The 16,324-nt window shown below is 37.0% G+C and overlaps 1 protein-coding gene across 5 annotated transcripts in view; it reads left to right on the forward strand.

Annotated features, from left to right (window-relative positions):
* The window catches only part of LOC145673227 (cell adhesion molecule Dscam2-like), a 510,467-nt gene that overhangs the window by 78,815 nt on the left and 415,328 nt on the right, over positions 1-16,324 (forward strand). For all 5 annotated transcript variants that reach the window (XR_014128733.1, XR_014128732.1, XR_014128734.1 and 2 more), the window contains exon 2: positions 16,018-16,179. Coding sequence is in view for 2 of the 5 variants with exons in the window: in XM_081742719.1 (XP_081598845.1) it covers positions 16,018-16,179 (162 nt within the window). In the remaining 3 variants the exon portion in view is untranslated. The remainder of the gene's footprint in view (positions 1-16,017; positions 16,180-16,324) is intronic.

A 16,324-nucleotide genomic window follows, 5' to 3' on the forward strand; every position in this document is an offset into this window, starting at 1 on the left:
GATCCTAATTCGAGTCGAGTTTCGAGTCGAGTTGGAAGAAATTTTTCGAGTCGAGTTTTCGAGTCGAGCTAAAAGATGTCTGTTTCGAGTCGAATCAAGTTTAAAAAAAAACTCGCTCGAACTCGCTCGTGCCCATCCCTAACCACTGTCTCTGAGTGCAGTAGTAATGTCAAAAGTCTGGCCCAGGCCACGAGGCTCAAGGAATGGGGTCCTGCCGTTATGGGCTCAGGTCCCTTCTATTCACCTATTAAAGATGAAGTTATTGGACGGCGTTGGCGACATTTGAAAGGTTTTGATCCTTTGAGCACAATGGTGATATCAGAAATCGATCCCTAAACTCGAACCTCAAGAAACTGGTCCGGAAATTTTAGACACGAGTCCTTTCTGTTTCCCTTTTAAACATGGGGTTGTTGGACGCGGATGGTAACATTGGAAAGATCCTAGTAGTTTGAGGACAGCGTAATGTCCGAAATCGGTTTCTGGCCTCAAAGCGCCAAAAATGTGGTTCCGAATTGGCTCAAATTCAATACCTGCTTGCGCAAGATAGAACGACATTTATAGCTGTATGGATGGTTTTATCTCGCGTAATGAAATACTGAGACTGAACCACAGCAAAGGTTTACATCACAACCTAAATGCTTGGGACCGAATCTGATTTCTGACATCACCACAATGCTCAAGGGACCAAGGCATCTCCAATGATTAAAGGAAGTCAATGATGATAGAAGAATTGGTTGAATGAAATGTGGGAGGAAGCGAGAGTACCTGGGAAAACCCACGAATACGACCTTGTCCACCACAAACTTACTAGGCCGGAAATCGAAACAATAAAGATCCCATGCATCAGAGATAGGGCTCTACCACTGAGCTACCTCGCCCAACGATTATAGCGTCAATGATAATAGAGAAATTGGTGGAATGGAAAGTGTGAAGAAGCGGGAGTACCCTGAGAAAAACCACAAAGACGATCTTGTCCACAACAAACTTACTTGACTGGGGATCGAAACAATAAGGACCCGACGCACCAGAGGAAGCGCTCTACCACTTAGCCACCGCTCCCAATGATTAAAGCAAGTAAATGATAAAACAGGAATTGGTGGAATGAAAAGTGGGAAGAAGCACGAGAACCCTGAGAAAACCCACTGTTTCGATCTTGTCCACCACAAACTTACTTGACCCACCAGAGGAAGCGCTCTACCACTGAGCCACCGCTCCCAATGATTAAAGCAAGTAAATGATAATAGAGGAATTGGTGGAATGAAGAGTGGGAAGAATCGGGTGTACCCTGCGAAAACCCACGGATACGATCTTGTCCATTACAAACTTACTTGGCCCACCAGAGGAAACGCTCTAGCACTGAGCCACTGCGCCCAATGATTGAACCAAGTCAATGATAATAGAAGAATTCGAGGAATGAAATGTGGGAGGAAGCGGGAGTACTGTGACAAAACCCACGGATACGATCTTGTCCTCCACACAACTTACTTGGCTCACCAGAGGAAGCGCTCATCCACTGAGCCACTACGCCCAATGATTGAACCAAGTCAATGATAATAGAAGAATTAGTAGAATGAAATGTGGGAGGAAGCGGGAGTACCCTGAAAAACCCATTTATATGATCTTGTCCACTACAAAGTTAATTGGCCCACCAGAGGAAGCACTCTACCACTGAGCCACTGTGCCCAAGGATTGAAGCAAGTCCGTGATAATAGAAGAATTGCTGGAATGAAATGTGGGAGGAAGCGGGAGAACCCTGACAAAACCCACAGATACGATCTCATCCACCTCAAACTTAATTGGTCCTCCAGAGGAAGCGCTATACCACTGAGCCACCGCGCGTAATGATTAAAGCCAGTCAATAATAATATAGGAATTTGTGGAATGAAAAGTGGGAAGAAGTGGGAGTACCCTGAGAAAAACCACGGATATGATATTGTCCACTACAAATTACCTTGGGTGGTGATCGTAACAATAAGGACCCCACGCAAAAGAGGAAGCGCTCTACCACTGAGCTGCCGTGCCAAGTCAATGATAATAGTAGAATTGATGGAGTGAAAAGTGGCAAGAAGCGGGAGTAACCTGACAGAGGCTACGGATACGATCTTGTCCACTACAAACTTATATGGCCGGGGATCGAAACAAAAGGACCCCACGCGCCAAAGTAAGCGGTCTACCATTAGCCACCGCGCCCAACAAGAACAAGAAAATTGGAAGTTACTAGGAAACATTTTAAGAAGCAATATCTTTCAATGGTAAAGACCACTGCCCGATGATCGTCTTTTAATAACTGCATGAGGAGAAAGCATTGATAAGTCCCTCCCCTATATTGTCTTTTTCAAACCACATACTTTATCCGGATATTATCCTTTATTCGTCATCCGGATGTAATCAGTTATCCGAATTTTCTATTATCCAGATATTATCCGTCATCTTAATTTTATAAATTATCCGGATATCATCCGTTATCCGGATCTTATCCGTCATCCGTTATCCATCATGCGGCTATTATCTGTTATCTCTATATTATCCGTTATTCGTTATCCGGATATTATCCGTCAACCATTATCCTGATATTATCCGTTATTCGTCATCCGTTTTTCTTGTCCGTCAACCGGATATTGCAAATCCGGATAAGTTTCTATCCGATATCAGTATAAAAATTATCCAGATGTTACAATCCTTAATCACCATCGCAGGAGCATACACGAGCTAAATATCTTCAAAGTCTGCTTCACAAGAGCGGGGGCGGATCCGGTGGGCGATCATGGCGATTGCCTCCCACAAAGGGAATATTTGTTATTTTATATATAAATAAAACCCATTCCAGAGTTTGGGGCTCTTAAAAGTAGCTCTAAATAGGAGTATTACCAACCAACCAGCCCCCAGAAGTCCATCGTAGATCCACCTCTGGACAAGAGAATGGGAAACACTTATTATTCACATTCAGTTTGCACATCTCAAAAAATAAACAATATTTTCTTTCACTTCTGCATTCTACTACTGCATTCTACTGAACTGTAACGACTTTTTATGTTTAAAAATAATTATTCATTTTTCAATAATTGTAAATGTTTATAAGTTCCGTAATTCACCATGAATAGAGTCAGCTAGAAGTGTTTTTGTAACGAAGAAATAACAACATGAACTGTGAAATATCTTCTCACAAACTGTAGAGAGTTGAGAGTCGACAAACTTTGCTCTTTCGTTTACCGATTACCTCGAAACCGCGGTAGCCAGAATTAGCCCAGAACAGGGGTCTTATATTAAGAAAATGAAAATCTTAGGAAAATGCAGAAGTCTTTTAGTCTGAGAGAAAAAAGGAATGAAATCTCTAATTTCTAGTTCTGTTAGTCTTGTAGCTCTTAGTCCGTACCAAAGTACTGATAGAAATATGGCCAATGAATTATGACTATTTTGTAGAACATTGCACTTTAATATCACAGGAAATTCATCTTCCGGCTTGCTTGGTTGTGAAAAGTTATAGAGTGTATTGGTATACTAAGTAAAGTATTGTACTGTCGCTGATTTGTGATAACAATCAGAAACAGAAGTAAAAGGTAAATTGCAGTAACAGTTATCTGTTAATTTTTATATTCAAGGGGAGACGAAAACCTACTTTTATCTTAACATTTGTTTTTCTTAAAATTTCTATTCGGGTTTACACTCTTCCCCCTCAACATTGAATACGGAAATGGAGAACTTATTTAGAATTTGATTGTTGATTCCAGTATATTTCAAGCATCACTTCTCGGACCTGGGCCTGTGATATGTCGATAGATCGCTATCGTCGATATATATATATTATCATATATCAACATTCGATATTGCGAATATGTGGACATGAATATATCATTCGAAATTTTCGATATCGATATTCGGGGGGCGGCGAGGTATAAGGGGCTCCTAAGACTTGCGATGGATGAAGAAATTAAACTTACTTATTAAAATATTGTTTTCTAATCATAATATCTTTATTACCACAAATTGCAATGTAAATACATCCACTTGCAAATTTGCAATATTATATGGTATAATTTCTTAGGCGCCAGAACTTTTCTGTTCCCTGAAAAAAGAAACAAAAAATCACGTGCAAAGCAAGTGTTTCGAACTTTGAACTAGAATTTCCCATAACAAAGTTTTTTATTTCTCTCTCTTGGAGATTGATTGATTGATGTTGCATTTTACGTCACGTTCAGCAGCGAGGCTATATGAGACGTGGACCTACTGATTAACGTAGAATCCGAACCACATGAACTCCCTCCGGGAATCGAACCCGTGTCTCGTTACAAACCAGAGGATAATAATGGAATAATAATGGGAAAACATACTTTATATTTTGTTTTCAGCTATGGATTTTAGATTTGCAATTGATATATTGTTCCGTCTTAGCCGAATTTGAAAGAAAATAAGTTTCCAATGAGTTACTCAAAGAAATTTTTTCCGCCTCCAAATGAAAATAGGAAGACACTTAGAAAAACTTATTATCGGGTTTTAACACACAAACATATGATTGATAGAGTATCGACCTAAACCACTCGACCATTTTGCATGCTTTTGCGGGCTTTCTTTTAACTTTTGTGAAAGCAGTTTACTATTCCGTACTAGCTTTTGTTTATTGCGATACGACTATGAGTTCTCAGTGAATATTTGGACGTCACAGGTCTTGCAATGTATAAAAGTGTTTGTAGAATAAATCACATTCAATTTTACGTCCTAATAACATACATAAATCAGGTTGAATTCATGAAATGATTGAGGTTGGAGTGAGCGTAAATGTTTTCATATTTAGGAGTCTGGATATGTAAACCCGCTTAACGTAGAGATTTATTTCTGTGAAATTTGGGACATGGCGAATAAATACGAGTGAGCTTGGAAATGTGAAAGTTCATCTGAATTTGTTTTACAATTACTTCAAAATACAACTTTATATATATTTTTAAAAAGCCATTTCTATTTTGAAAAAAGAATTTTACTGTGCTCAGGCTCGAACCGCCGCCCTCCGGTTCTAGAACTTTAACAGCGCTATTAAGCACGTTTGACCACAGAGCAACTCACGAAAATGCGTTGTGATATAGCTAATAGAATCGCTCCAAGCGCAGGTTTACACTTGGAGTTTTAAATAGCCAGTTTCTGTCTTTTTCAGTAATTCCAACTGAAGATATTGACTGATTTCCCGTATTGGGACTTTGGGTGAAGTGTGAATTGTATGCTCATTTCAAAAAATGCACTATTTTCTGTTCTTTCAATTTTACGTATTGTGAGTGTTCTTAAGACCTGTTGTGTGCAGCGATTTCCACACAGTTAAGCGTTTTACTAACCCCCGGAGGCAGCATTCTGTTGTTACCATAGTAGTCACTTGTAAAGGCACACCTAGTATTAGTTTTTTTGTTCTTGTGTTGACCTTAAAGGACCAACAAATATCTTTCTTGAAGCTACAAGTTTTCTTTAACTTTATACTTAATAGCAAGAATATTAACTGCTATATAAGACACAATTATATACCTGTGGCGTGGGAGACCCTGGTTTGATTCCAACGATAGATAGATAGATACATAGATGGACAGATAGATAACCAGTATGCTCCCAAGAGTACAGATTAATTCATTCTTCATTTTAATCTACAGAACAAATGCTTTTTATGAAAGCAAGGGGATTGCTACCTATAGATGGCTAAGTTAGGTAAATAAAATTTATACTTCAAATGGAACTGGAGTGGCTCACCGACAATGGCTCATTTAACACGTTTGATAACAGCGCGGGTAATAGCAGATTTATAAACGTAGTAGATAGAGCCTGTGTAGGTAAATGGGTACCGCGTGAGACTGTCATTCTAAGGGTCTGGGGTTCGAGTCTCTGAGTTAATCTTTTTTCAAGGAATTCAACACTAAATGATGTTCGCGTTTGATACTGAAAGAGATTTATCCTATGAAGGAAGAAAACCCAAGATGGGGGCAGCGGGAAAGACGGAAACTGTTTATCCTTAAGTGTTAATATTTAATTTATTCCCATGTCTTTTGCTCTTTCCTTTCCCTCTTTCCTTTCCCTCTTTCCTTCTTTTCTCATTTTGTTTAGCTATCCGTACTTTTTCGGTTTCTGCATGAAACGTATTATTCTTTTCGTTTTCTTTGGATTAATTCATATCTTTTTGATCTTAAAGTGAATGGAATTTCTGCAGATTTATCTCGTGGTTGTTTCTCTAGGAGGAAACGAAAACAATAATACGCATCATGCAGAGACCGAAAAAGTATGGAAAGCTAAACAAAATGAGAAAAGAAGGAAAGAGGGAAAGGAAAGAGCAAAAGGCATGGGAATAAATTAAATTTTAACACTTAAGGATAAACAGTGTCCGTCTTTCCTCCTGCCTCCGTCCTGGTTTTTCTCCCTTCATAGAATAATTCTCATTCAGCATCAAACGCGAACATCATTTATAGTGTTTAACTCTTTGAAAAAAATGTAACTCAATCCAGGCCGAGACTCGAACCCCGGACCCTTAGCATAACAGTCAGACGCTGTAACCACTTACCTACACACGCTATAGCAAGTGTGTTTATAAGCCAGCCATTACCCTCGCTATCAAACGTCTTAAATCAGCCATTGTCGGAAGTTACCCCACTTACACTTGAAGTTTGAATTTTATTTACGACCGTTAGCCATCTACGGCAACAGGCCCCATGTTTTCATTAAAAACATTTGTTCTGTAGATTAAAATCAAGAATAACTTAATCTATACTCTTACTTACTGTTGTCAATATATATATATATATATATATATATATATATATATATATATATATATATATATATATATATATATATATATATATATATAGAGAGAGAGAGAGAGAGAGAGAGAGAGAATTGTAGGTATATAAAAATCGGATTAATGGGGGTTAAAAGAGTGATTTCGTAACTGCAAAATGGGTGATCGCATCACTACTGACATCTGGTAGCGGTGTTACGTAACACACACATTAGAAATAAAGCTTCGAAACGACAAATTGCCGTGGATAAGTCGGTAAGGTGTCTGCTTATTGAGTAGGCAACTCGAGTTCGAGTCTTGAGTACACCAATTACTTTTCCTTCAAAATACATTTCTATGTTTTTATGTGTTATTAATAATTGCTTTCCTGCATTTTTTGTAAATTATCTTAAATTAGTGAAGGTTCAGTAAAATCAAGAAGGTTAAAATACATATATATGATTGTTTTATCCGTATGTACAGTCCAGAGATGGAGCGGGTCGGGGGGCCGCGGGTCAACAGAACGTGACCCACTGCAACCCCCCACTCTGACTTAACAACGTATTACGACCCACAGACTCATTCTGCTCAGTGCATTGTAGACAGCTTCTGAACACTGGTGAATTTGTCTTCTTTCAAGGCATCCTTTTTCTTTTCATTTGTTTCTATTGACAAAAGAACTTCAGGCAATTTTAGATATTGATATTTGCAACTGTAATAATAGCAATAGGACTTATTTGCATGATCATCATATCCAAATTGCAAAGTCAAATGAAATGATTTTTGGTATATATTTAGGCCTCAATCTCAACTAGGAAGTTATCATAAATTCGGTATCGATTTCATTATATTACATATTCTAAGAGGGTCCGAATTTTTGCAAAAAATTTAGTATCTCACAAGCCGTTCAAGTTGGAGAGCAGATATTCAGTATATTAATTCTTTATCTAATATAAACTAGGAATGCAATGGATATACTCGATTGCAATGAAATGAGCTGAGCGAGCTTAAGCAACGTAATCAGTTTATTCTGACTTTTTAAAGCAATCAGTATTTTTCATAACAATCGCACAATTCTTCGTCTTGACCTTTTGTTCCGGCTAAAAAAAGTTTAAAAAATCGTTAATTTGTTTTTAAATTGTGATTAAAATTGTAAATTTTTACGCTAAAAAAATAAAAGGGCTTCGCCGGAATTTTTGAAAATCACGCGCAGATTTTAATTGTTCACAAAAAAAATCACGTGAAAACTTTTTCCCCATGTTAAGTCTATGGAAGCGTTTTTCGGTGATTATTCCTCGATGGTACATCGGATTTTTGATTTCGACCTATGTTCTCACTCAGCACGACATACTCTATCAGCGTGCTAAGTTTGGTTGAGATCGGCCAAACGGTCTAGGAGGAGTTCGCAGACAACCAAACGGCTAACCCGAGTATTAGAGCTGAGCGAGCGAAGCGAGCTCAGCTCAATAAAATAAAGAGTTTGTTTGTGTGTTTGTCTGTCTGTCTGTCCGTGTGCGGCCTGGGAACCAGACGAGTGGAATGAGAGTTACCAAATTTTGGTCAGGGGTACCTAGCCCAGGCCCCAGATCAAGACGAAGTCGTTTTTTTAAATTTCGAACGAGGGGGTCTCAGGGGGCTTTTACCGGAACCAGCTTGGGAACCAGACAAATAGACCGAGAGTTACCAAATTTTAGTCACAAATACCTTGGTTCACGCTCCAGATCAGAGTTAAACGTTTTTCTCAAAATTCGAACCAGGGGGTCTCAGGGAGGCGTTTATCGGGACTGGTGTCTGGTGATTCACGTGTAGGGAATTCATTTATGTCTTTTGATACTAATTTAGATAAAGTAAGTGTAGACATTGCTTCAGACAGCTTTAGTAATTTATATAAACAAATCCCTATTTGTGATGGACAAGATGATTATGTATTATTTCAATTTCTATTGTCAGTTTATAAGATAGCTAGTTTAAAAACCTTCGCTGAAGAAAGCATTCTCACGGCACCTATAGGAAAAGTCATAGCCCATTCAGCCCTGACCCACACAATTGTGCACTTAGAATGAATGACCAATCTTTCCATCTTTCGTAATTATTAAAATAAAACAATACTGTTTTTGTGGAAAACTGAATTTGTGACTTGTAACGTAGCCTGAGTGGAAGATAAAATATTTCCACAAAAACTAACGCTATGGGACAAGTACTGGTAAAGTACATAAACAATTGGTTTTAAATAACTAAAGAAATATATATATATATATATATATATATATATATATATATATATATATATATATATTTGTGTGTGTGTTTGTGTGTGTGTGTGTGTGTAATAAATAAGCTGAAACAGAAGCATTAATACTATCAACTGAGTAAATCGCTCAATAGGCTATTTGAATTATGCAATGAAATAATACATAAAGTTCGTCGGATTATAATATGTAAATTTCATTAAGGAAACAGGAGATAAAATTTGACTTAAATAATTTTATAAACAATTTGATCACTCCAAAATAGATCCTACAACAAATATAAAAAATTAATAACTGTGTATTCATTGATTATCAGCACAAATATATTCAATATTCTATTAAAGTTATTTTATTTGATAATCTTCAATAATCTTCAATCAACTTAATAGGATAACTTTGAGATAAAAGAGTATTCAATTAGGAAAGTTAACATTTACCAATATTTTTCGCATATCACTACAACATCTTTCATAGCGAAAATTACACTTTATACAATAAATATATGGTTTTGTTCCAAAACAAGTTAATAAGGAACCTTCGAAACAACTTTAAACACAATTCATTTATACTCAATACTCACAAGAATTTGACTAATACATACACTATAGCCGTATTCACAAAATTCATGAAAAGCAGAATAGCATTTGCCACTAATAAACTTCAACATATTTTTGGATCAATCACAGAATATAGAATAAATCTTGAGATATTGGAAGAAATTGCTATATAACTCTACTATCCATATAGCAATAACTTGAGCGTTGTTATCACAAAATTTCATACAAAACTTAACTTCCCGTAATAACATACAGATTCTTGCCTTTCACGTTTCTCTTCCAGTTTCGGAATGAAATTGTTACAGAAAACATTTCGTCGATATTTGATAAATAATACTCATGAATTTGTATACATTTCCATGTTTTCACTTCTGACTATGTATATCTTGTAGAAAACTAAAATGAAGACCCAGGGTCAGATACTGAACCTTGAGAATTTAACTGTCCACTTCTCTATCGTAGTCGTAATTATGAACATACGGACGGCTACGAACAAATCACAGCCTAGCGCACGAGTTCCAATTCTATCCACTATCACATGAGTAGTGCTATTTATACTTTAAATTGACTGCCGATTTCCTCACCTTTTTAATTTCAATGAAATCGTTACACACATCCAGCAGTATATTTACAAACAAATGCAACGTATATTTTTTCCTAATAATGAATGTAAAAGTACAATAGTCATCTGTCAAAACAAAAATTAATAATTTAATTATCTATATCCAAGTAATAATCATATTCTAACTACAAAATAAAAATCCCCAAAACTAAAAATTCCCAAGATAAACTACCTAAATACAAACAAGATATCCCAACTCTAAACGTCAAAACGTAATCTATAGTCTTAAAAGTCCAAGTACTAAATACATTCATAAACAAACATATAAATAACTAGAATCCTGAAATAACTATAGAAATCAAATTTTCCATAGATGTGTATAAATAAATGTACCAAAATTCACAAAAGTAAATCCCCACGTTAAGCGGGTTTTCATATCCAGGCTCCTAACTATGAAAACATTTACGATCACTCCAACCCCAATCATTTCACAGATTCAACCTGTTGTATATAAGTTATTAGGACGTAAAATTGAATGTAGTTTATACGAAAAAGATTTTTATGCATTGCAACACCTGTAACGCCCAAATATTCACCACAAACTTATAGTCGTATCGAAATAAACAAAAAAAAAATGTGGAGCAGGAAACTACTTTACACAAAAGTCTAAAGAAGCTCAGTGAAAACGTACGAACTGGTGGAGCGGTTTGGGTGAATAGTTTATCAATCATAATTGTATGTGTTCAAACCCTGTAGGTATTATTCAATTTTTTTTTCTTTCTTAAAAGTGTGTTCATATTTTAATCAGAGGACTGAGAACATTTCTTTGAATAAATCTTTGGCAACTACTTTTCTCTCAAATTCGATTAGAAAGGAACATTATATGAATTGCAGATCTAAAATCCAAAGCTGAAAACAAAATATTAAATATGTTCAATATTTCATTATTATCCTTTGATTTGTAATGAAAAACTAATTATAAGCATTGATAATTTCAGAAGATTCTCCCCGGGTAATGGTCAATATATGAATGAGAGAAAACTGATAAAACATTATTAGTCCACTTTGAGCATGATCGAAAATATGGCCACGAAGGGGGAAATTTATGTCGACAAGGTCTCAAATTCTCGAACAGGTAATGCCCTGAAATCATCACTGTTTGAAAGGTTTCCTTAACAAATACCTAGGTAGAATCAGGGGCGGATCCAGGAGGGATCGGGGCGATCGCCCCCCAGAAGAGGAAACTTTATATATAAGGTTTCTATTTATATATAAGGTTATATATAAAGGATAACTTTATAACTTTATATAAATACACAGGAAGCTACATAACTTTATAGTTACTTCTTGTTAGTTAGTACGAATAATTACGACTACGATTTTGTTAACATAGTCGGAGTGGGGGGAATAAAATATTCCAACAAAAACTATCGCCATGGGACATGTACTGGCAAAGTACATACATAATTGGTATTAAAGAACTAAAGAAGTATATATATACCAGCTGAATATACCCGTTCTTCGCATGGCGCCAGTACTTGGAAGTCAACGCTTGTGGAAGTACCGTATTACTATTCATTTCGGCGACCGCGAAAACTTTGGATGTGACACTAATATCGATCATTTTGGATTACTTTAAAATGTCTCGGTATCCCCCCTCCCCCCTGACTCCCGGACGCATACAATTGTAGCTGAATTTGCAAGTCATCGCTAATGAAAGTCTCACCATTAATCTCACCGACTGCGAAAATTATGGAATTGACGCTAATATCGGTCATTCTGGATTATTTTTACATGCCTGAGTATTCCCCCTCTGACTCCCGGCCCGCATACATATGTAGCTGAATTTGCAAATCATCGCTAATGGAAGTGTCACCATTGATTTCAGCGGCCGCGAAAACTATGGATTTGACTCTAATATCGGTCATTTTGGATTATTTTTACATGTCTCGGCATTTCGTGTCCCCTCCCTCCCCGCTGACTCCCGGCCCGCATACAATGGTAGTTGAATTTGCAAATCATCGCTAATGAAAGTGTCAGCATTGATCTCACCGACTGCGAAAATTATGAACCTGACGCTAAAATCGGTCATTTTGGGTTATTTTTACATTTCTCAGTATTCCCCGCTGACTCCCGGCTTGCATACAATTGTAGCTGAATTTGCAAATCTTCGCTAATGGAAGTGTCACCATTGATCTCAATGACCGCGAAAACTATGGATAGGACACTAATATCGGTCATTTTAGATTACTTTTAAATTTTTCGGTATCCCCCCCTCCCCGCTGACTCCCGGCTCAAATAAGGTGAATTTGGAAGTTAATGTGATCAGAGTTTCACCATTAATTTCAGCGACCGCGAGAACTATTAATTCGATACTAATATCGGAAATTTTCTACTACTTTTACATGTCCCGATAAACGCTCCCCTGAGACTCCCTGATTCGAATTTTGAGAAAAACGTTTAACTCTGATCTGGAGCGTGAACCAAGGTATTTGTGACTAAAATTTGGTAACTCTCGGTCTATTTGTCTGGTTCCCAAGCCGGTTCCGGTAAAAGCACCCTGAGACCCCCTGGTTCGAAATTTAAAAAAGCGACTTCGTCTTGATCTGGGGCCTGGGCTAGGTACCCCTGACCAAATTTTGGTAACTCTGGGTCCATTCCTCTGGTTTCCAGGCCGCACACGGACAGACAGACAGACAAACACACAAACAAAATCTTTATTTTATTTATATTAGATAAAGAATTAATATACTGAATATCAGCTCTCCCAACTTGAACGGCTTGTGAGATACTAAATTTTTCGCAAAAATTCGGACCCTCTTAGAATATGTAATATAATGAAATCGATACCGAATTTATGATAACTTCCTAGTTGAGATTGAGGCCTAAGTATATACCAAAAATCATTTCATTTGACTTTGCAATTTGGATATGATGATCATGCACACATAGTTACATTCAATTTTTTATATAATGATTCATATATTACACATGATTGAAACATTTTTCCCAGTAGTTAGCTCCTCTAAGAAATCACAGGCACCGTCTCAAATAAGTCCTATTGCTATTATTACAGTTGCAAATATCAATATCTAAAATTGCCTGAAGTTCTTTTGTCAATAGAAACAAATGAAAAGAAAAAGGATGCCTTGAAAGAAGACAAATTCACCAGTGTTCAGAAGCTGTCTACAATGCACTGAGCAGAATGAGTCTGTGGGTCGTAATACGTTGTTAAGTCAGAGTGGGGGGTTGCAGTGGGTCACGTTCTGTTGACCCGCGGCCCCCCGACCCGCTCCATCTCTGGACTGTACATACGGATAAAACAATCATATATATGTATTTTAACCTTCTTGATTTTACTGAACCTTCACTAATTTAAGATAATTTACAAAAAATGCAGGAAAGCAATTATTAATAACACATAAAAACATAGAAATGTATTTTGAAGGAAAAAGTATTGGTGTATTCAAGACTCGAACTCGAGTTGCCTACTCAATAAGCAGACACCTTACCGACTTATCCACGGCAATTTGTCGTTTCGAAGCTTTATTTCTAATGTGTGTGTTACGTAACACCGCTACCAGATGTCAGTAGTGATGCGGTCACCCATTTCGCAGTTACGAAATCACTCTTTTAACCCCCATTAATCCGATTTTTATATACCTACAATTCTCTCACTCTCTCTCTCTCTCTCTCTCTCTCTCTCTCTATATATATATATATATATATATATATATATATATATATATATATATATATATATATATTGACAACAGTAAGTAAGAGTATAGATTAAGTTATTCTTGATTTTAATCTACAGAACAAATGCTTTTAATGAAAACATGGGGCCTGTTGCCGTAGATAGCTAAAGGCCGTAAATAAAATTCAAACTTCAAGTGTAAGTGGGGTAACTCCCAACAATGGCTGATTTAAGACGTTTGATAGCGAGGGTAATGGCTGGTTTATAAATACACTTGTTATAGTGTGTGTAGGTAAGTGGTTACAGCGTCTGACTGTTATGCTAAGGTTCCAGGGTCCGAGTCTCGGCCTGGACTGAGTTACTTTTTTTCAAAGAATTAAACACTATGAATGATGTTCCCGTTTGATGCTGAATGAGATTTATCCTATGAAGGGAGAAAAACCAGGACGGATACAGGGGGCAGGAGGAAAGACGGACACTGTTTATCCTTAAGTGTTAAAATTTAATTTATTCCCATGTCTTTTGCTCTTTCCTTTCCCTCTTTCCTTCTTTTCTCATTTTGTTTAGCTTTCCATACTTTTTCGGTCTCTGCATGATGCGTATTATTCTTTTCGTTTCCTTTGCGTTAATTCCTATCTCTTTGATCTTAAAGTGAATGGATTTTCTGCAGATTTATCTCGTGGTTGTTTCTCTAAGTGATGCTCTGAGATGGTAATACTTTTTCCTCCAAATGGAGGAATATCCTGGCATGTTATGTTTTCGGGCACGTATTTGCTGTCATGTTGGTTGTCCGACTATCAGACATCGAGTGAAACTATTCTGCTACTGGAAAAAGCTATCATTTCTTATGTATCCAACCTCCAGTTTCTACTGTCGCTGACTGTACAAACCCATCGTTTCTCAAACTGTAGCAATAGGACTGCGGTGGCTCAGTAGTAGAGCGTTCATCTCTGGTGCATGGGGTCTCTGGTTCGATCCCAGCTCGCGCCAAGTGAACTTTGTGGTGGACAAACATCGTGTGCGTGGGTATCCTCAGAGTTCCCCCGTTTCCTCCCACTTCCATCATTCCACCATTTCATTCATTTCTCATCATCACTGTCTCCTTTAGCCTAGCCGGCGTAACCGTAGGAAGTAAAACTCAAAGATTTCATTTATTTTTTTCAAACTGTAGCCCGCGTACTGGAATTAGTCCTCGAAGTTTTACCTCGTAGATTAAACATTAGTCAAAATAGGATTCAATTGAATTGCGTATTGCACATTATAGTTGAGAATTTCGAACAGGCATAGATTATAAAATAATAATTATACAAAATAAGTTAAAGATTATAAAACTCCTAATAGCTTTTATAGATGTATTATTACAAAATACTGGCAGAATGTCTGTTCTCCGCACAGGGAGGATATGTTTCATTGTGGACATAAAGGGCACCACAGCTGTCACCAATCAACTTACGGACCCCAAAAACTATGAAATCGGCACTAATATCAATCATTTTCGTTCATTTTTACAAGTCTCCAACCTCCCTCTTAGAATGGATTTGGATTTAAACGGAATCGAAAGTGTCACTGTTTGTCTCAGCGACCCCGAAAACTATAAATTCGACACTAATATCGGTAATTTTCGATCATTTTCATATATAATATCCCCCTCCCCTAAGTCGCACCGTCAAAATGAAATAATAGATACCATCCCAGGCCCAAACTTCGTCAATGTTGAAAATTTTATCGAGATCGGTTGAGTAGTTCAAGACTTATTAATTCACAAACATAATCACTTTCCTTTAGAGTTTTGATAAGTGTAATTATTTATACTTGCAAAACTTGTAAATTTTCTTTTATACCCATACAAATTATGCATATATTAATTGATAGTATTTAAAAGAGTATGAGTATATACATTTACACACTTAAAACTTTTTTAAAAAAAATATAAATTTACTTTTAGAGGGGAACAACAGTTGAGTAAGCCAATAGAAGTGGTCTCCACTTGAAGAAAAGATTTGAATAAGGCTGATTTAACCTATCTGTATTTAAGGGACAGAATTTAATCCTCCTCCTCCTCTTTTCCGTGTATTGTCTCTTCCTAAAATGTACTTTCTCTGAAGCACCAAGAATTTAATTGATTAGTAAATGGTAAAAAGAATAGGGCCTACGTACTTTAAAAAAAAATCTTTTGTCTGGTCTAATGGAGGCAAATCTTTCTCTTTCAGTTGTGACTCAGGCTTATCTAGTGGAAGCCCAAGCCATGCCAGCCATTCGCGGTTGTTCCACTTTATTAAGATGTATTGTGCCGAGTTTCGTGAAGGAGTTTGTGCGAGTGCTCTCCTGGGTGCAAGAGCCTAACATCTACATTTATCCAACGCTCCAAGGAGGTACGTGAACAATATCTAATCGTGTGTCATTATGTCACAAGTTTAGAGAGTGAGAGGTTAAGTGTGAAGCATTACATTAGCAACGGCGGTAATAGCTCCAAATAAGTGCTATTATGTATCGTCTGAGGAATAATGAGAACCTTTA

Source organism: Thermobia domestica, chromosome 16 (genome assembly GCF_964235325.1).
Source record: "Thermobia domestica chromosome 16, izTheDome1.hap1.1, whole genome shotgun sequence".
NCBI lineage: Eukaryota > Metazoa > Arthropoda > Insecta > Zygentoma > Lepismatidae > Thermobia > Thermobia domestica.